This window comes from Dermochelys coriacea, chromosome 1, assembly GCF_009764565.3.
Source record: "Dermochelys coriacea isolate rDerCor1 chromosome 1, rDerCor1.pri.v4, whole genome shotgun sequence".
NCBI lineage: Eukaryota > Metazoa > Chordata > Testudines > Dermochelyidae > Dermochelys > Dermochelys coriacea.
The window spans coordinates 337536296-337557332 of NC_050068.2; the positions used below are offsets into that span (position 1 = coordinate 337536296).

General features: G+C 44.1%; 1 protein-coding gene across 5 annotated transcripts in view; it reads left to right on the forward strand.

Annotated features, from left to right (window-relative positions):
- Positions 1 to 4240: 4240 nt before the first annotated feature.
- The window catches only part of DCLRE1C (DNA cross-link repair 1C), a 30105-nt gene continuing 13308 nt past the window's right edge, over positions 4241 to 21037 (forward strand). For 2 of the 5 annotated variants that reach the window (XM_038389159.2, XM_043498162.1), the window contains exons 1-4: positions 10118 to 10169; positions 13621 to 13705; positions 18665 to 18719; positions 19376 to 19431. In XM_038389159.2, coding sequence (XP_038245087.1) covers positions 18708 to 18719; positions 19376 to 19431 — 68 coding nt within the window. In that variant the 5' untranslated portion in view covers positions 10118 to 10169; positions 13621 to 13705; positions 18665 to 18707. Of the gene's footprint in view, positions 4430 to 9397; positions 9513 to 10117; positions 10170 to 13620; positions 13706 to 18664; positions 18725 to 19375; positions 19432 to 21037 lie in introns of those variants that run through there. The other 3 variants (XM_038389142.2, XM_043498149.1, XM_043498156.1) reach the window with 3 other exon arrangements.

Consider the following 21037-nt stretch of genomic DNA (forward strand, 5'->3'; position numbering starts at 1 on the left):
TTTTGATTTCAAAAGGGCTGACTTTCAAAAATTAAGGAAATTAGTTAGGGAAGTGGATTGGACTGAAGAACTTATGGATCTAAAGGAAGAGGAGGCCTGGGATTACTTTAAATCAAAACTGCAGAAGTTATCGGAAGCCTGTATCCCAAGAAAGGGGAAAAAATTCATAGGAAGGAGTTGTAGACCAAGCTGGATGAGCAAGCATCTTAGAGAGGTGATTAAGAAGAAGCAGAAAGCATACAGGGAGTGGAAGATGGGAGGGATCAGCAAGGAAAGCTACCTAATTGAGGTCAGAACATGTAGGGATAAAGTGAGACAGGCTAAAAGTCGAATAGAGTTGGACCTTGCAAGGGAATTAAAACCAATAGTAAAAGGTTCTATAGCCATATAAATAAGAAGAAAACTAAGAAAGAAGAAGAGGGGCCGCTTAACACTGAGGATGGAGTGGAGGTTAAAGATAATCTAGGCATGGCCCAATATCTAAACAAATACTTTGCCTCAGTCTTTAATAAGGCTAAAGAGGATCTTGGGGATAATGGTAGCATGACAAATGGGAAGGAGGATATAGAGGTAAATATTACCATATCAGACGTAGAAGCAAAACTGAAACAGCTTAATGGGACTAAATCGGGGGACCCAGATAATCTTCATCCAAGAATATTAAAGGAATTGGCACCTGAAATTGCAAGCCCATTAGCAAGAATTTTTAATGAATCTGTAAACTCAGGAGTAGTACCGAATGATTGGAGAATTGCTAATATAGTTCCTATTTTTAAGAAAGGAAAAAAAAGTGATCCGGGTAACTACAGGCCAGTTAGTTTGACATCTGTAGTATGCAAGGTCCTGGAAAAAATTTTGAAGGAAAAATTAGTTAAGGACATTGAAGTCAATGGTAAATGGGACAAAATACAACATGGTTTTACAAAAGGTAGATCGTGCCAAACCAACCTAATCTCCTTTTTTGAAAAAGTAACAGATTTTTTAGATAAAGGAAATGCAGTGGATCTAATTTACCTAGATTTCAGTAAGGCATTTGATACTGTGCCACATGGGGAATTATTAGTTAAATTGGAGAAGATGGGGATCAATATGAACATCAAAAGGTGGATAAGGAATTGGTTAAAGGGAAGACTGCAACGGGTCCTACTGAAAGGCAAACTGTCAGGTTGGAGGGAGGTTACCAGTGGAGTTCCTCAGGGATCGGTTTTGGGACCCATCTTATTTAATCTTTTTATTACTGACCTTGGCACAAAAAGTGGGAGTGTGCTAATAAAGTTTGCAGATGATGGGAGGTATTGCCAATTCGGAGAAGGATCGGGATATTATACAGGAGGATCTGGATGACCTTGTAAACTGGAGTAATAGTAATAGGATTAAATTTAATAGTGAGAAGTGTAAGGTTATGCATTTAGGGATTAATAACAAGAATTTTAATTATAAGTTGGGGACGCATCAATTAGAAGTAACGGAAGAGGAGAAGGACCTTGGAGTATTGGTTGATCATTGGATGACTATGAGCTGCCAATGTGATATGGCTGTGAAAAAAGCTAATGCAGTTTTGGGATGCATCAGGAGAGGCATTTCCAGTAGGGATAAGGAGGTTTTAGTACCGTTATACAAGGCACTGGTGAGACCTCACCTAGAATACTGTGTGCAGTTCTGGTCTCCCATGTTTAAAAAGGATGAATTCAAACTGGAGCAGGTACAGAGAAGGGCTACTAGGATGATCCGAGGAATGGAAAACTTGTCTTATGAAAGGAGACTTAAGGAGCTTGGCTTGTTTAGCCTAACTAAAAGAAGGTTGAGGGGAGATATGATTGCTCTCTATAAATATATCAGAGGGATAAATACAGGAGAGGGAGAGGAATTATTTCAGCTCAGCACCAATGTGGACACAAGAACAAATGGGTATAAACTGGCCACCAGGAAGTTTAGACTTGAAATCAGACGAAGGTTTTTAACCATCAGAGGAGTGAAGTTTTGGAATAGCCTTCCAAGGGAAGCAGTGGGGGCAAAAGATCTATCTGGTTTTAAGATTCTACTCGATAAGTTTATGGAGGAGATGGTATGATGGGATAATGGGATTTTGGTAAGTAATTGATCTTTAAATATTCAGGGTAAATAGGCCAAATCCCCTGAGATGGGATATTAGATGGATGGGATCTGAGTTACTATAGAAAATGATTTCCTGGGTATCTGGCTGGTGAATCTTGCTCATACGCTCAGGGTTTAGCTGATTGCCATATTTGGGGTCGGGAAGGAATTTTCCTCCAGGGCAGATTGGAGAGGCCCTGGAGGTTTTTCGCCTTCCTCTGTAGCATGGAGCATGGTTGACTTGAGGGAGGCTTCTCTGCTCCTTGAAGTCTTTGAACCATGATTTAAGGACTTCAATAGCTCAGACATGGGTGAGGTTTTTCATAGGAGTGGGTGGGTGAGATTCTGTGGCCTGCGCTGTGCAGGAGGTCGGACTAGATGATCAGAATGGTCCCTTCTGACCTTAATATCTATGAATCAGCCACGCTATCAGAGGCTCGTTGACCTGTACATCTACCAATGTGATATATGCCATCATGTGCCAGCAATGCCCCTGTGTCATGTACATTGGTCAAACTGGACATTTTCTACATAAAAGAATAAATGGACACAAATCAGACGTCAAGAATTATAACATTCAAAAACCAGTAGGAGAACACTTCAATCTCTTTGGTCACTCAATTACAGACCTAAAAGTGGCACTTCTTCAACAAAAAAAACTTCAAAAACAGACTCCAACGAGAGACTGAATTGGAATTAATTTGCAAACTGGATACAATTAACTTAGGCTTGAATAAAGACTGGGGTGGATGGGTCATTACACAAAGTAAAACTATTTCCCCATGTTTACCCACCCCTTCCCCTTTCCTCAGATGTTCTTGTCAACTGCTGGAAATGGCCCACCTTGATTATCACTACAAAAGGTGTCCTCTCCCCCTCCCCACCGGTAATAGCTCACCTTACCTGATTACTCTCATTACAGTGTGTATGGTAACACCCATTGTTTCATGTTCTCTATGTATATAAATCTCCTGATTGTATTTTCCACTGAATGCATCCGATGAAGTGAGCTGTAGCTCACGAAAGCTTATGCTCAAATAAATTTGTTAGTCTCTAAGGTGCCACAAGTCCTCCTTTTCTTTTTAGGTAGGATATATACCCGGTAAAGGAGGGAAATGTTATCTGCCTTTTCAGCAGCGTAGCCGGAGGAAGAGAGAGATTATAACCAACATTTTCAAAAGGCCCAGCTCCGTTTTGAAGTGTTGGCGTTGCAGACATTTAGGTCTTGAATTGGGCAGGCAAAAGTTGTGTGGCCACACTTATTGGTCACTTTTGAAAATGGGAGTAAGTGACTTGACCAAGGTTACACAGCGAGCCAAAGGCAGCGTTGGGAAAAGAATGCATGTTGTCTGACTTTGTGTCCCCTGCATTAATTCCTCCCTAACGGATATAAAATTCGATATACCACCATGGTGATGACAGCAGCATAAATAGCTAAAAGATTAGTGCTTGGCAATAATTATATTTTTTTCTCTCTTTGAACAGGGCACTGACCATGCTGTGAACAGAGACAAAAGCCCAGATCCTCAAAGATATTTAGGAGCCTAACTCACAGGAGTTGGTCTGGGCCAAAGTACTAAAAACAGTGCACAGCAGTTCTTGAAAATTCAATAGTTTGCCCCTCACCCACAAAATAAACGAATGTCATAATAACAAATACTACTGGACCGTGTTGGAGCAAAACAATTACTGATATAACTTACTTATAATTCACAATTACTGAATTAGTTAGACCTACTCACAACCAATTACTAATGGATTAATTATAATTATTCATGATAGTGCAGTGTTTGTTGCTTTGTAAATGCCTAAGGCAGGGAATGAATTCCTAATGCAGTAATTATCCATACTCAATATTATTCAGTCACTAAGAGTAATTATTAATGATGTAGTTGATTATGGTATCAGTTATTAATTACCTAAATTCCTTATTTATAAATCACTGCGCTCAAGAGTGAGAGGGGCTGGAGTACACAGGCATGCCCTTCTTCCCATCCTGCCGGGCAGCGGGGCCCTTCTGTCCCCGGGTTCACACGGGCAGAGCAAGATCCGGAGTAGAAAACCTTGAGTCGTTTCTGTTACTGGCCCTTTAAGAAAAGGCCCCGCCCCGGCTTTTTCCTCGTAGGCGGGCGGGTTGCAAAGGCGGCTCTGTGATTGGTTTGGGCCGCAGCCAATGGGAGAGGTAGGGATGGTGGACGGACGGAGTCCGCGGAGCAGGGCTGCGCCATGAGCAGCTTCGGAGGCAGGATGCGGGAGTATCCCTGGCTGTCCATAGACCGCTTCGACCGGGAGAACCTGCGGGCGCGGGCCTACTTCCTGTCCCACTGCCACAAGGGTGAGGGCGCGAGAGGCCGCGCCGGCTCCGCGCGCCAGCCGCTTCGCTAGTGCTGCGCGTGCCCTCCCCTCGGCGCGCGCCTGGCGCCGCCCCCCCCCCCCCGTCTGACCCCGGGGAGACCCTCACACGCCTGGCGCCGCCGCCGCCGCCCTCCTCCCCGGGGTGTCCTGCGTGGCGGACCCTGTCCTCCTCCCCTCCCCCGGCTCTGAGCTTCAGCTTCCCCCTTCCGCTCCCCGGCCCATCCCGGCATCGTTCCTCACCCCACCCCCCGCCGCCCCAGTTCGGAGCTGTTTAACCGCACCTCGAAATCCCCCCTCAGCGTCCTTAGGGTTTATGGGGCCCTTCGCGCTATTATTAAACTGGTGCCCCGGTGAAGGCAGCCCCCCGCTGACCCCAGTGTGTCGAGGGGGCACAGCCCCCACCCCGCCTGTGGAGCCCCAGAAACGCCCCTCCCCCCGCCCCATTGCGGACACACTTCGAGCTTCCTATGCGGGCAGTGGCTCAAGGCAGGCTTCGCGCTGTCGCGTGGGGGTTGCATCTTGCCAGAGCCCAGGGCCCTCCTGCAGCCCCTCGCCTGGCTCACCAAGAGCCTTTCGAGGGGAAGTGCCAAGCAGTAATAACAACAATAAGACGGTGTGTGTGTGCACGTGACAGAGTTTCAGAGTCGCAGCCGTGTTAGTCTGTATCTGCAAAAAGAACAGGAGGACTTGTGGCACCTTAGAGACTAACACATTTATTTGAGCATCAGCTTTCGTGAGCTACAGCTCCCTTCATCGGATGCATTTGAAAGTGAGCTGTAGCTCACGAAAGCTTATGCTCTAATAAATGTGTTAGCCTCTAAGGTGCCACAAGTCCTCCTGTTCTTTTTACAGGTTTCAGAGTAGCAGCCGTGTTAGTCTGTATTCGCAAAAAGAAAAGGAGTACCGGTGGCACCTTAGAGACTAGTCTGTGTGTGTGGGAGAGAGACTGGGTGTTGGGGAGTGTGAGACTCGGGCACTGACTCATGAGAAGAAAAGGAGGACTTGTGGCACCTTAGAGACTAACAAATTTATTAGAGCATAAGCTTTCGTGAGCTACAGCTCACTTCATCGGATGCATGAGCTGTAGCTCACGAAAGCTTATGCTCTAATAAACGTGTTAGTCTCTAAGGTGCCACAAGTCCTCAACACGTTTATTAGAGCATAAGCTTTCGTGAGCTACAGCTCATGCATCCGATGAAGTAAGCTGTAGCTCACGAAAGCTTATGCTCTAATAAATTTGTTAGTCTCTAAGGTGCCACAAGTCCTCCGTTTCTTTTTGCGAATACAGACTAACACGGCTGCTACTCTGAAACCTGACTCGTGAGAGGAAGAGTGTATGTGGGTGCGAGAGCCAGTCTATGTGAAAAGAACAGGAGGCCTTGTGGCACCTTAGAGACTAACAAATTTCTTTGAGCATAAGCTTTCGTGAGCATCCGATGAAGTGAGCTTCTTTTTAAGAAGATAGATAGATATTGATATACAGAGAACGTGAAAAGGTGGGAGTAGCCCTACCCACTGTAAGACGCTAATTAATTAAGATGAGCTATTATCAGCAGGAGAAAATTTTTTTTGTAGTGACAAGCAGGATGGCCCATTTAGACAGGTGACAAGAAGGTGTGAGGATACTTAACATGAGGAAATAGATTCAATATGTGTAATGACCCAGCCACTCCCAGTCTCTGTTCAAACCCAAGTTAATGGTATTTAGTTTGCATAGGTTTCAGAGTAGCAGCCGTGTTAGTCTGTATTCGCAAAAAGAAAAGGAGTACTTGTGGCACCTTAGAGACTAACAAATTTATTAGAGCATAAGCTTTCGTGAGCTACAGCTCACTTCATCGGATGCATTTGGTGGAAAAAACAGAGGAGAGATTTACTCTAAGGTGCCACAAGTACTCCTTTTCTTTTAGTTTGCATATTAATTCAAGCTCAGCAGTTTCTCCTTGGAGTCTGGTTTTGAAGCTCTTCTGTTGCAAAATTGTCTCCTTTGCGTGAGAGAGACAGTGTGTATGTGTTAGGGAAGTATGAGAGACCGTGAGTGGGAGGAGTCCAGCTGCGGCCACCGAGGGGAATGGTGTCCTACATTTTTGGGTGCACTACGCAGCCACGTATGCTGCATTTGCCCTGGTTCCCAACCCGCTCCTCCACTTCCCCATGGCCTCTCTGTGGGGGGCTGTTGGTCCCTACTTCTCCACTTCCCCATGGCGTCTGTGTGGGGCTGTTGGTCCCCGCCCTGCTCCTCCACTTCCCCTCTCTGCGTGGAGCTGTACCACTTTGCTCCAAAGTTTGCCCCAAATTCCCCTACCCCAGGACCAAGAGTACTTGTGGCACCTTAGAGACTAACAAATTTATTAGAGCATAAGCTTTCATGAGCTACAGCTCACTTCATCGGATGCATTTGGTGGAAAAAACAGAGGAGAGATTTATATACACACACACAGAGAACATGAAACAATGGGTTTATCATACACACTGTAAGGAGAGTGATCACTTAAGATAAGCCATCACTAGCAGCAGGGGGGGAAAGGAGGAAAACCTTTCATGGTGACAAGCAAGGTAGGCTAATTCCAGCAGTTAACAAGAATATCAGAGGAACAGTGGGGGGTGGGGTGGGGTGGGGGGGAGAAATACCATGGGGAAATAGTTTTACTTTGTGTAATGACTCATCCATTCCCAGTCTCTATTCAAGCCTAAGTTAATTGTATCCAGTTTGCAAATTAATTCCAATTCAGCAGTCTCTCCTGCCAACTCTGTCCACATATCTATTCAGGAGATACCATCATAGGGCCTAATCACATCAGCCACGCTATTAGAGGCTCGTTCACCTGCGCATCTACCAATGTGATATATGCCATCATGTGCCAGCAATGCCCCTCTGCCATGTACATTGGCCAAACTGGACAGTCTCTACGTAAAAGAATGAATGGACACAAATCAGACGTCAAGAATTATAACATTCAAAAACCAGTTGGAGAACACTTCAATCTCTCTGGTCACTCGATCACAGACCTAAGAGTGGCTATCCTTCAACAAAAAAGCTTCAAAAACAGACTCCAACGAGAGACTGCTGAATTGGAATTAATTTGCAAACTGGATACAATTAACTTAGTCTTGAATAGAGACTGGGAATGGATGAGTCATTACGCAAAGTAAAACTATTTCCCCATGGTATTTCTCCCTCCCACCCCACCCCCCACTGTTCCTCTGATATTCTTGTTAACTGCTGGAATTAGCCTACCTTGCTTGTCACCATGAAAGGTCCCCCCCCCCCCCCCCGCTAGTGATGGCTTATCTTAAGTGATCACTCTCCTTACAGTGTGTATGATAAACCCATTGTTTCATGTTTTCTGTGTGTGTATATAAATCTCTCCTCTGTTTTTTCCACCAAATGCATCCGATGAAGTGAGCTGTAGCTCACGAAAGCTTATGCTCTAATAAATTTGTTAGTCTCTAAGGTGCCACAAGTCCTCCTTTTCTTTTTGCGAATACAGACTAACACGGCTGCTACTCTGAAACCTACCCCAGGACCGTGCTGCAGCCCCCTGTTCCCATCATGTCCTTTCTGGGTGTGTTACCCTGCCCACCACCCTAGCTAGACTAATTTGAAGGGTGTGTTATTGATAACCAAATAATACAGCTAATGTGAAAGTAGAGGTAAAATGTAACCAGGTGTATCAGGAATGGAAAATTGAAAATCAATTTCCCTTTAGCAGTATATCCTGCTATATTCTAAGGTTTTATTTTTTAAAAGAAACAATCATACTTTTTTTTTTTCATGCCATGCACAAGAGCAACATGTCATTGTATCTAAGAGGACATTCAGACTGAATGCTGTATCATAACCATAGATTTTTCTGCACCTGATTGGGGAATCACTATTTTTTTTTATTTTTATCTTCAAGGGAGCAGGAATTTCTCTCCTTCCTTTGTGCAGAACAAACTTCTGTAGCGATGTACACTACATACTCCTGAGGGCATTCTGTGCTGAAAAACAAATAAAAATTCTGCACACAATATTTTAAAATTCCACAAAATTCTTCCCGTTTCATTTGTCAATAAATAAATGCAGAGGCTTCAGCATGGCAGTGGGGAGCACTGGCTGCATGAAGGTGGGAGATCACCCTGCAGCCTCCCTGCCACTGGGACATGGACTCAGCGGTGAGGCTGTACCCAACTGTGACGCAGCACAAGGACTGGGCCTGCCCCAGAAACACCCTGGGGTGCTGCCTCTGCGCCAGGCACACCAGGTGTGGGGTAGGCAGAGTCAACCAGTCTGGATCCAAGTGTAGAGGGGCTCAATGTGGGGTGATCCAGGTATGGGGTGAGAGGATTCTGTGTGGGACAGTCTGGGTGCAGGCATCTCAGTGGGGGGTGGGATATAGGTGTGGGGGGATCTGGATGTATAGAGGCTTGTGGGGGGGGGGGGGTTCCAGGTGCAGGGGCAATGGGATTCTGCAGGGGCTTCCAGGTGAAGGTGGTTGGGGCTCAGCAGAGGGGTCTGGGTGTGTGGCTTTAAGCAGGACAGTTAGGGGAGTGGAGCTTGGTGGGGTGCAGGTCTGGGTGCAGCTAGTTGGGGATCAGTGGCCTGGGGGTCTGGATGTAGGGGCTCAGGATGGTGTAGGGGTTGGGGCATCAGGGTGGGGATTTGAGTGCAGGGAGCTCAGTGGTGGGTGGTCTGGGTGCAGGGGTGGGGGTCTAGAGGCAGATGGTCTAGGTGAAAGGGGGTTTCCAGATGCAGGGGTTGAGGTTCAGTGGGGTTTGGGTATGGAGGGCTAGAGGGGTTCTGGATGTACTGGGTGAGGCTTGGTAGCAGTGTCTGGGTGTGGGAGGTCCAGATGCATGCGGGTTGGGTGGTTGGGGGAGCAGCTCCCCGTACAGTGACCCCTCCCCCCATAGCTGAGGAGCGATGGGAGCAGAAAGTAGGGGTTGATGCTGAGCCTCCTGCAGCTGGGATGGGTTTCTGGGGGGGTGTCTGACAGCCTCAGACACTCCTTGCAGGGGAAGAGGAAGTCACGTCTTTTCTTGCCTCCAGCCCAGACGGGACTAGCAGCTGATCCTAACTCAAGGTAGGAGCCACTGGCTGGGGTGTCTCCCGCCCCACGGTGACTTATTCTCTACCAGCTGCTCTAGGTGCCTGAAATGATGTACCTGCGCCTCTAGAGAGTGGTGCGTGGCTGCTCTTGCAGCTTTCTTTTGCTTCCCTGTCAGAAAGTCATTTTTCTGTAGGTAAGCAAAGAAATCTGTGGGGGACATGAATTCTGCACATGCAAAGTGGTGCAGAATCCCCCCAGGAGTAACTACAAAACCAGACTTCTTTGTATAAATCCATCCCCCTTATTGTTTTTGTCTGTGTCATGTTTATTTGGGGCTTCATCATGCAAACTTAAGTGGGGCTGTAGGGGAGAATAAGCATTTGTAAGATCATGCAATGAGCTCGCAACTGGCACAAGGGGTTGCCTTCATGGAGCTCATTGTAGGATCAGGGCCTGAGATTGTTAGCTCTTCACAGGACAGGAATCATAGGTTTATTATTTATAGCATAGTGCTATACAGTAAAATAAGACTATCTGTGATTTTTTTTTTCTATTACTCTTAAATATAAAAGCTGTGATGTATGGTAACTTTAAAAAAAATAAATACAATTGTTATGAACTTTATATCTTACTGTTAGATCACATGAAAGGGCTGAGAGCGCCTTCCTTGAAAAGAAGACTGGAGTGCAGGTAATGGTTTTCACTAAAGTAATATCATTGGAACTTGTCCTTTAAGTGCTGGGGAAATTCAAGTCTACACACTTAGTTTTTCTCAGTAAACTTTTCTTGAAAGATCACTGGAACCTGGAGACAACCCCACTGCTGTGATTTTCCCCCCCACCCTTGCTCTTGCAATATGACACTTTTTCTTTGTTTCTCTGCCAAAGCCTACCCTAACCCTGCATTACCTAAAACAGCTGTGTTCCTACTTTTCTGCTCAAAGTGTGCAAAAGTTCAGATACTACATATTCTGTGTTATAATTGGGTAGAAAAGTGTATTACATATTACAGTAATGTCCAGAAGCTCTAGTCAGGATTGGAGGTCCCATTGTGTCATGTGCTCTGCAAACACACAGTATACAATCTAATTTAAAACAAAACACAAATAGGTATAACAATCTGAAGGAGTATGATGATGGTAACAGGGATATAGGTGGTTACATAGACTACTTACCTGCTCAACTTGCTGTTTTTGAAGATTTTTTTTTTTTTTTAAATAAGATCTGTGGAAAAAAATGCAATATACCAACCTGAGTTCAGATTGGCTTCCAAACAAATCATCCCATCTGAGTACTGATTAAAATCTTATCACATCATACATTCCGTATATGGCACATTGTATAATTTCTAGAATACTTTTATTTGAGCTCTAAAACAATCTATTGGTTTGTATTTTGTATCTCTTTCCATATAAAGGTAGGTGTGTTTGCTACCGTAAGCCCCACAGTATCATATTCAGAGAGGGAAATAATTCTTAAAATGACCTAAATACTTTTTTTATACCTAAACATGTAATGACTTCTAGGGTTAGGTAAAAGTGAGTGCTGGATCCCATTTGGAATCTACCTGTTCCAGGGATATAAAGTTTCTAGCCCTGCAGGGTTGTTAGATAACTGACTTTAAAGTTGTGAATAAAAAAGCTCGTGCTAGACCAGGATGGAATCTACTTAAACTAATTCTAATTCATCTTTTCCACGAGGACTCTGTACATGGCAAATCTGGTTCCTCATCATACTAGTTTAGAATATGTCAGTGCAGAGTTCTGATGGGAGTCTAGATGACATTATAGTCTGTGAAGGACTGGGTGGGAAGGGGACTGGGATTGAGGTGCACCTTTTGGCTCCCGCTGGTGCTGCTGCTGCTGCAGAGGAAGTGTAGGAGTTAGGGAGGGTTGGGAGGAGGTCAGACTAGACAACAATACAAAGTTAGTAAATATGGATGATGTGGTGATGTTACCTGGGTCCAAAGGCTGTGAATATCCATTGCCTCTTCCTGCTGGGAGTTTCTGGGGATCTGGACCTCCTCCCATGGGACATGGCTATTTTGCCAGCCTGCATGGCTCGGGAAGGAGTACATGCAGCTTTGTACCTGTGGGATGTCTGAGCAGACACCCCTATGTTCAAGCATCCTGGGCTGTACCTACCCCACTATTGCTGCTCTTTGGTGCTAGAAATCTGGAGCCTGCTTGGATTGGGTGTAGTTTTATCCAGGATTGGGTTCCTCATCCTTCAGTCCTTTGTTCAGAACCTTTTGAATTTATTTGTTGCCCCCTCACCAAAATGTGGGGAGCCACAGCAAATGTAACCACTTATTAAATTATATCTTCAAGACAATCGTCTACAAACTTTGCCTGATACTGACCACTGCAGTTACCTGCTCATAACTTTTTTACTATCAACTAGATGTGGGCTAGGATCCAAGCTCCAGATATGACCTTTGTATTTCTAAAATGACAGAGCTAAACTTTGGATTCTAAACTCTCTCAAACTCAGCAGTTCAAAATCCAGATCTGAATCTGAAGGTTGGGTTGATGTGTTTGGATTTGGCCCATTAAGGAGAAAGGAGTGAGCTGTGATCTCTGATCTAACACCAGACCATTTAGGTTCAGATCCGTGCTTACTATTGTCTCCAATAATGTCCTCTGTTCCCTGTTACCAAAGCAACAGGGCAAATTTTGGCCCTTCCCAGTTTGTCACTGTTTCTTCTTCCATACTAAGGCCTGGTCTATACTTGAGGGTTAGGTGGACGTAAGGCAGCTTACGTCAACCTAATTGTCAGTGTACACACTACAGCCTTGCTTCCACCGATGTAAGTGCCCTACTACACTGACATAACTCCACCACCATGAGCGATGTAGGGCTTATGTTGGTGTAGTTCGGGCAATGCAGTGTCCTTATAGACATTGCCTTACTTGCGTCTGTTGGCTGTAATTCTTATCAATTTCACCTCTCTTCTGGACCTGTGAAATTGACAAAAAAGCTGGCTTCTGGCTCCCCAGCCAGTCTGCTCCTGGTCTCCACTTCAAGCCGGGCTACTGCCTGGGCTCCCCATGGAGAGCCCTGCTGCCCTCCTGGCTCCCCACTCTGATCTGGGCTGCTGCCCTGGCTCCCTGCTCTGATGCAGGCTGTTACCTGGACTCTTGGCTCCCCACCGGGAAGGAGGCAGACCCACCAGGCTTCTCAGCTTTCTGCCAGGAACCCAACTTCCCCCAGCAGGGAGCTCCATCCCTGGAGTCTGGTTGCTGCCTTGCTCCTGGTGGAAAGCCCAGAGGTAGCGGGGTTGGCCGTGCTGTTCCCAGCGGGAATCTAAGAAGCCCGGTGAGGTTGCCCCATTCCCGGTGGGGAGCTGCATGCAGAGCTGACAGTCCTGACTCAGCCTCCCACACTGCCCCTCTTAAGTTGGTGTAAGCGCTCTTGGTGAGGACGCGCATCACTGACAGAAGAAGGGCAGTGTGGACTAGATCGACTTAAGTTTATAGAGTAGACATGCCCTAGGTGTGAGTGGAATAGCAACAGACACTTTCCTGGAGTGCAAATAAATAATGTCTAGTGTTTTGCCATTTCCTACCCTTGCAGTGATGTATTTTAAATAGGTGAATGTCTCATAGCCATTTGGTAATCCACTGCTAAACTCTGTTGTTCCCTAGAACCCAAATTGGGTCTACAAATTGGTAGCTTACTTCTTAAAAGTGAACTGAGAAGCTCAAGCAAGGAATTTGAGATCTTACGGTTTTCTCTAAAGCCTGGAATGGTGTAAGAAATTACATTCCAATGCTCGAATTAGGTGTTTGTGATAGTTATCAACTATTCCAGTAAAGTATGGGGACCTTTAAACTCAGATCTTGATAGGTAAGCAAAGGAGGAAAGGATTTTTTTTTTTTTTTTTTAAAGCAAGTATTTGTAAGTTTTGACACGTGTCTTAGGAAGACCCACACACCTGGTGGAGTGACTCTGTTTGACCTGTGGTCTGCCTCCAGCCTGTGGTAGGACAACTTCATGAACTCTACTGCTTCTACAGCTCTGTTACTCCCCTTCTAACTAGGGGAAAGGTCCAGAGGATATGCGGCGTGGCACATGACACTTATTGTTCCCTGTTCTCTATTTTGAAAGCCTTATTGATCTATTTTCTTCTTTCTGTGCAGCTTGAAAGTTCACTTGTACTGTTCACCAGTAACCAAGGAATTGCTGCTGACTAGCCCGAAATACAAGTTTTGGGAGAATCGCATTGTAAGTTAACTTTTTAACATTAAAGCAAATGTCATTAATTGTTAATCAGATCAGACTTTGTTCCTCCCCAAATCCACCATATTGAAAAATACAGTCTACTCCAAATTGTCCAAAGCAACAGTCTTTAAGTAGTGATGCTGGTGTCCAGTTCTACAATGATCTGTGGGTTTAATTTTCACCCCACCCCATGCCATCCCCTCCTCTCTCAGGTTATTTATTTGCTTATTCAATTACTTTGGTATGACTTATATCGCTCAGGGGTATGAATAAGCCTCTTCCCTCCCCCTGAGTGATGTAAATTAAACTGACCCTAAGCACCGGTGTAGACAACACTGTGTCAGCAAGAGAGCTTCTCCTGCTGACATACCTATATCCTCTCACGGATGCAGGAGTTATTAAGCCAACAGCAGAACTCACTCTAAGCCGATGGGAGAATCTTCACCAGAAGCGCTACAGCAGTGCAACTGTATTGGTGCAGCTGCACCGCTGTAAATGATGTAGTGTGGACCAGTGGTTCTCAAAGCCGGTCTGCTGCTTGTTCAGGGAAAGCCCCGGTGGGCTGGGCCAGTTTGTTTACCTGCTGCGTCCACAGGTTTGGCCAATCGCAGCTCCCACTGGCTGCGGTTCGCCGCTCCAGGCCAATGGGGGCTGCAGAAAGCAGCACGGGCCGAGGGATGTGGTGGCCGCTGTTCCCGCAGCCTCCATTGGCCTGGAACTGCGAACTGCGGCCAATGGGAGCTGCGATTGGCTGAACCTGCGGACGCGGCTGGTAAACAAACTAGCCTGGCCCGCCAGGGACTTTTCTTGAACAAGCGACGGACCGGCTTTGAGAACCACTGGTGTAGACGTAGCCTCAGTGTCTGTCGTAGGCTCTTTGAAACAGCATGTTTATTTCTGTTCAGCCAGTAGTCCTATCTTTCTCTCCACAAACTTAGCAATTCTCTTGATTTTTCTTTTAGTTTCTCTTCCTCTCCTCTAAACATGATGCTGTCCTACCTTCCCTTATTTCTGCAACACTCTCTGCCTGCCCTGATTTATTTATATCCCTTCTTTTACTTCTCTTTCTCTTGGTTTATGGTCTCCTTTTTTATGTGTGGGAGGGGGAGGAATCTTTGAGGGAGTTCTGTTTCCCTCCTGCTTTATAATGTCTTCCTTCCAGCCTCAAAAGCTTCATATCATTATACAAAAATCACCCCAGAGCCTATTTGTCTCCATGAATTTTAGCTGTAAACAGAGTGAATATAAACACTATTCATTGGGCAAGTGTTGGATTATATAAGTGTGACCTACTTGCAGTTTGTCTTTTCAACATGGCATTTAGCTACAATGAACAATCATCACACTGTCTAGATGGTACTAGTCTTTGTACTCGTATGAACCTGTATTTTGAAAGCTCCTCAGACAGTGATCCTGTTCTTATTTGGCAAATGGTACCTTTTATAAAGTGCTGTAAAACCTACTGTATTGTTCTTTATACTAAAGCATTATAAGTACTTAATATGGTATTTTACATATTTCACAGCATTGCATGAACATCAAGTTCCATTAGCTTTCTGTAACACTTTTATAGAAAGTTTTGTTTCTATTACTTTGACTTTGTGTATCTTCAGTATCAAATAAAGGAACTTGGTGACATACTAATATGATGGGTGAAGTATAGGGTTATTTATTTATTTATTTTTATTCTACAATCTACCTAGCATTGTGGGTTTTCAAAGTATACTGTCCTAGGTTCTTATTTTTGAGGGAAGGTTACAGTAGGTGATTTGAAAGTTTTAGGTTTTTTGCAGATTGCTGTATTTCTATGTAATATCTGAGATTGTACATGGAGGTTTCCTGTAGTGCTATGTATTATCCTGATCTTCTGATTTTAAAACATCCTTGTAATAAGAGTTTTATAGTTGCACCTTTTAGATTTGCATGCCTGAGTACACAAATTTAAAAAGCGGAGGGGTTGCCGACGTTGCTCCCTGTAATGACTTGCAGTGATATAGTGAACTGTACAGCTAGAGCCCTGCATCTGATCCGCGATCTGCAAAATTCGTCTGTGGATATCCAATATGAAGCAGATATCTGCAGATTTGCAAGGCTCTGTGTACAGTCACTAAATCAGAAAGTAGTTAAGTGGGTGTCTTGCTCACAAACTTTGTCTCATAACAAATTGTAAGCTTTCTCTTTGCATCAATGTGCAAAGTTGATTAAAACTGGGTTGATAGTCATTAGATTAGAAGAGGTGTTCAAAATGTCAGCTTGTGTCTACATAATTTTTTATGATTTGCAATCTGAGCTTGATGAGAAGTCTGAGAGTGTGAATAAGATATCTAGAGAGCATCTTTTGATCTATTGAGAGCTTAAAATTAAAATTGCCAAGAATATGGCCAGAAATCTATCATTTACTTGTGCCTATGAAAGCAAACTTTCTTCTGCTGATCGTAAAACCATTTTTTTGGAAATTTAGACGCAAAACTTAGATTTCTGATAATTCCAGTGGGAAATAGGTTTATCTCTGGAATGAAATATTCCTAAGCAATGTTTGAAACCCCAACACTGCAGCATTGTGCTAAATCATGAGTAGCAAAGTGAAACTGATCATCAGCCTGTTTGAATTATCCAAGATGAATGCAGTATAAAAAAAGTGTATCAGTATTAATTATAGTTTTAAAATCTTTTGATAGTCCAAGTTGTTATGAATTTCACTATTTGTGGTGTTAATACTACAAAAGTGACACATAGCAATTATTCCTTATGTATCAGCTCCTTGCATTTTTTGCCTGTGTAGCTATATTTTGTGGCTAGGTAATATACAAGTTTGATACACTTCTATGTATTTTGTTTAAATTTTGGCTAGCTAGCTGGGAAATCCAACACCATAGCTCTGAGATTGTCTCATCATAGTCCATACTATCGATGTACACAAACCATTAAATATTAAACTGTTAAGATACCTATGGCTTATAGACTCAGAGCTCACTCACTATCAGTTTAGCTTAACAAAGAGAAGGCAGAGGGGTGACTTGATTACAATCCATAAGTACCTACACGGGGAACAAATATTTAATAATAGGCTCTTGAATCTAGCAGAGAAAGGTATAATACAATCCAATGGCTGGAAGTTAAAGTTAGACAAATTCAGACTGGAAATAAGGCGTACATTTTTAATGGTGAGAATAATTAACCACTGGAACTGTTACCGAGGGTCATGGTAGATTCTTCATCACTGAAAATTTTTAAATAAAGATTGGATGTTTTTCTAAAAGCTATACTCCGGGAATATTTTGCGGAAGATCTATGACTGTGTAATACAGGAAATCAGACTGGTCCCTTCTGGTCCTGGAATCTTTGAATCTATTTATCATAAAAAACCTAGAGTGATGTGTAGGCTGGTTGCTTAGCTAAGAAACTGGGATATCAAGTGTTGCAGCTCTTGCTTGGAGGCATGATGGCCCCCATTCTGCCAGTTTTCCCCCAGTGTTGGGTTTTTAACCTGTAGAGGCCAAATGATCCTCTCTGCTTTTTGGCAGGAGAAGGTGAAATGCTTGGAAATATTGACCAGAACTGAATAGGAGAGGAGCCTAATTAGCGGTATTTCTCCCCATCAGTAGTTCAGAGGGGCTTCTCTACAGTATGTTAGTTTGAAGCTCCAAAGGTATTTGGAAGGGGGATGGGGCAGAATAGGGGGGATAATGCCTCTCCATGGCATCTCCATGTTAATATGCAGAAATTCCAACAGCTTGCTGACTTCTGAAAAGCTGCTTTGTGGCTCCTTCCTTCAGGGGTGAGGGGATAGCATCCAGGAATCAATGGGAAGCTAAAGGAAGCTATGCTGATGTGGTGGTCATGATGCAGAGAGACATCTGCACGGGAAAGGCTCAGGATCTGGGGAATTTTGATATCACTGGGCTGGGAGGGCTGCACTCCCTGTCTTCTCCACAGGAAGACATACTCGCCACACCCAACGACATGATGATGCTTCGGGAACCCCACAGCCTCAAAACCCCATGGAGTTCATAGAATATCAGGGTTGGAAGGGACCTCAGGAGGTCATCTAGTGCAACCCCCTTGCTCAAAGCAGGACCAATCCTCAATTTTTGGCCCAGATCCCTAAATGGCCCCCTCAAGGATTAAACTCACAACTCTGGGTTTAGCAGGCCAATGCTCAAACCACTGAGCTATCCCTCCCCCAAAAAGTTCTCAGAGTAACTTGTTGGTGCCTGCTGGATTTTCCCTATAGGGAATGATATGGTCCTTAATGCAGAAAAACAATAAGCCACTCTTTGTTTCCAGCTCTTGTGAGACTTGTGATCAAATTGTGGTAGTTTATGTTGAAGCCCCAACACCTGGAGTCATATTACTTTGAGATGCTTAACTTTTATTGTCAAGTATGCTTCTAATCCGCAGGACTGAAGCTTGAAAACATGTCCCCAATGTGTTGTACAAGTTCAAAACCCACAAGAGATGAAGAACTGAGCCGTTTAAAAAAAAAAAAAATCCCAAGCTTATCTCATGATTTTTTGGGGGCGGGGGATAAGGGGGAGTCTGATTCATGGTTGCTTATTTTTGAAGGGTTTTTTTTTTTTTAATACACTTGAGGCTGGCGTCATTGCTTTCTCAGCCAAAAATAAGCCATATAATACTGAGAAAGTCAACACAGCTTCTTAAAAATGTTGGAATGTCAGGGTAACAGTGTCTCTTGATCCAGGTGTGCTCAGCTTAGTTAGCTTCCATCTATTACATATTTACAGTTGTCAGAATGTATTTTTTTTTTTTAATTGAAATTTAAAGTACGTGAGTTTTTGGGGATGTTTAATTTGTTTTCCTTTTTCTGCAGACTTGGATTGTCTGCTGTGGGCATGTAGACGTTTAAGATGTCTGTGGCTTATCAGCCAACAGCTAGACATAATCATACATCAAACACCACGTGTACTACATTTTATGATGCATTTTTTCTGTTTTTTGTAGGTTACCCTTGAAGTTGAAACTCCAACTCAGATTTCTTTACTTGATGAAGCGTCTGGTGAGGTAACCTTTTAAAAACAAGTATTTTTAACAACCAGTTTAAAGAATTTTAAGTTCATATTTAAATAAATGTCACTTTTTTGCTCCCTTTAACTGGATAGAAATGAGATTTCCCCATGCTCCAACCCATGTTTAGCTACTTAGAGACCCTTTCCCCACTGTGCCCCATGTCTGGATCATTTATTCTCCCCATCTGCTTAGTGGTGTTCTGTCTTTCTCTCTGCTGTATCTGAGGTCTCCAACCTATTCTTTCTTTTCTCATGATGATTTTTTCATAGCTCATTTCAAGGCTGGTTGAAACATATGTGCATGCACACGACACTTTGTCCTGCACGTCCTGTCTGGGGCAAAACAATGTGTTTTGAGATTGGTCCCTCAGTAAACAAGTTCTGAGGGTACAAGGGAGAAGGGGATTATGATTTGTCCTAGAGCATCTGTGGGAGCTTTACTCGGCTGCTTGGAGTTGCCCGGAAAATCACTGCCATACAGAGCCTGAGACTAGGATACGGGGAGAAGACACCCTCACTTTTCCAAGAGCACTTGAAGTGGCTACATAAATCAGTACACTTTGATCACTGTCATGTCCAGTGTCACCAATATTGCCCCACAGATTGAAACTAACACTAACCTGTTAAAATGTCTCTTGATTTCTAGAAAGAAGAAATAGTGGTGACACTTCTACCAGCTGGTCACTGCCCAGGATCAGTCATGTATGTGCTTTCAATAGATTCTGCATATTTTTAAATGTACAGAACAGTTCTTTGTAGAAATATATTCCATTTTTTTAGCTAGAATAAATGAGTGAAGATTAATTGCTAGTACTTACATTTATTATTAATAATATTTTGGTTGCACCCAACCGCCCCCCTTCAGGATTGGAGCAGCATTATGCTGTGTGAGATCTACAAACATAAAGAACCTTGCTTTTTCTAGTGGCTATATGATGTGTATATTCCTAGGAGCATGTTACTTTGCAGTTGCTATGTTCTGGAACCTTTTTTTAGTAACAGATTTTTTTTTTTTTTTCCTGTGTGCGTTTGTCTTTTAGCAGATGCACTTTAGGGCTTTGGCTTGGAAAATATGGGCCCTTAGGAAATCATTGGGAACTTGGATCAGTTGGTTTCAGTTACCTAGTTTTTATTTAAAATTTCATATTGTGCGAGATAAAACTGAGGAAGCAGTTTCTGCACGCTGCCCCTGCCCTCCCGTCCCCTCAGCCCCTCTGTTAACTGCTTCTGTAAACATTGTTAATAGGGCCCTACCGAATTCACGGCCTTGAAAAACACGTCACGGACTGTGAAATCTGGTCTTTTGTGTGCTTTTACCCTCTACTGTACAGATTTCATGGAGCCAGACCAGCATTTCTCAAATTGGGGGTTCTGACCCAAAAGGGAGTTGCAGGGGGGTCACAAAGTTCTTTTAGGGGGGTTGCGGTATTGCCACCCTTACTTCTGCGCTACCTTCAGAACTGGGCAGCCAGAGAACAGTGGCTGTTGACTGCACAACCAGCTCTGAAGGCAGCACCCTGCCAGTAGCAATGCAAAAGTAAGGATGGCAATATCATACCATGCCATCCTTACTTCTGTGCTGCTGGTGGGGCTCTGTCTTCAGAGCTGGGATCCTGGCCAGCAGCTGCCACTCTCCAGATGCCCAGCTCTGAAGGCAGCACTGTCACCACCAGCAGCATAGAAGGGTAGCAGTACCGCGACCCTCCCTACAATAACCTTGCGACCCCGCCCCCCACCAAAACTCCTTTTTGGGCAGGACCCCTACAATTACAACACCGTGAAGTTTCAGATTTAAATAGCTGAAATCACGAAATTTACGATTTTTAATATCCTATGACTGAAATTTATCAAAATGGACCATGAATTTGGTAGGGCCCTAATTATTAAGTCTGACTTTGAACAATAGCATGAAGTCATAGCCTCTCGATCAGGTTGGTCTGGAGGCAAGTGACAGAACAATAATTTGTTCTGCATGGAGGGGTGGGAAAACCATGCAAAATTAGGAATCGTCATACATCAGTTTGACATGGCTTGAGTTGTAGGAGGGTTCCCTGCAAACAGTCAGCTCCTGCTTCTGTTGAGGGCAGTGGGTATTCTGCCATTGACTTTGATGGGAGCAGAGTTGGGTCCAAAGAATCCAGCCCTGAGAGGTGCCGAGCATTTGAGCTCCGTGATTTGAGTAAGAGTGAGAGGGGAATTCAGCACATCTTCAATTGAGGCCAAGATCTTTCTAGATTTTTTTAAGGCCAGAAGGAACAATTTTAGTTATCTAGTCTGACTCTGCATAACACAGGCCACAGAATTCCAT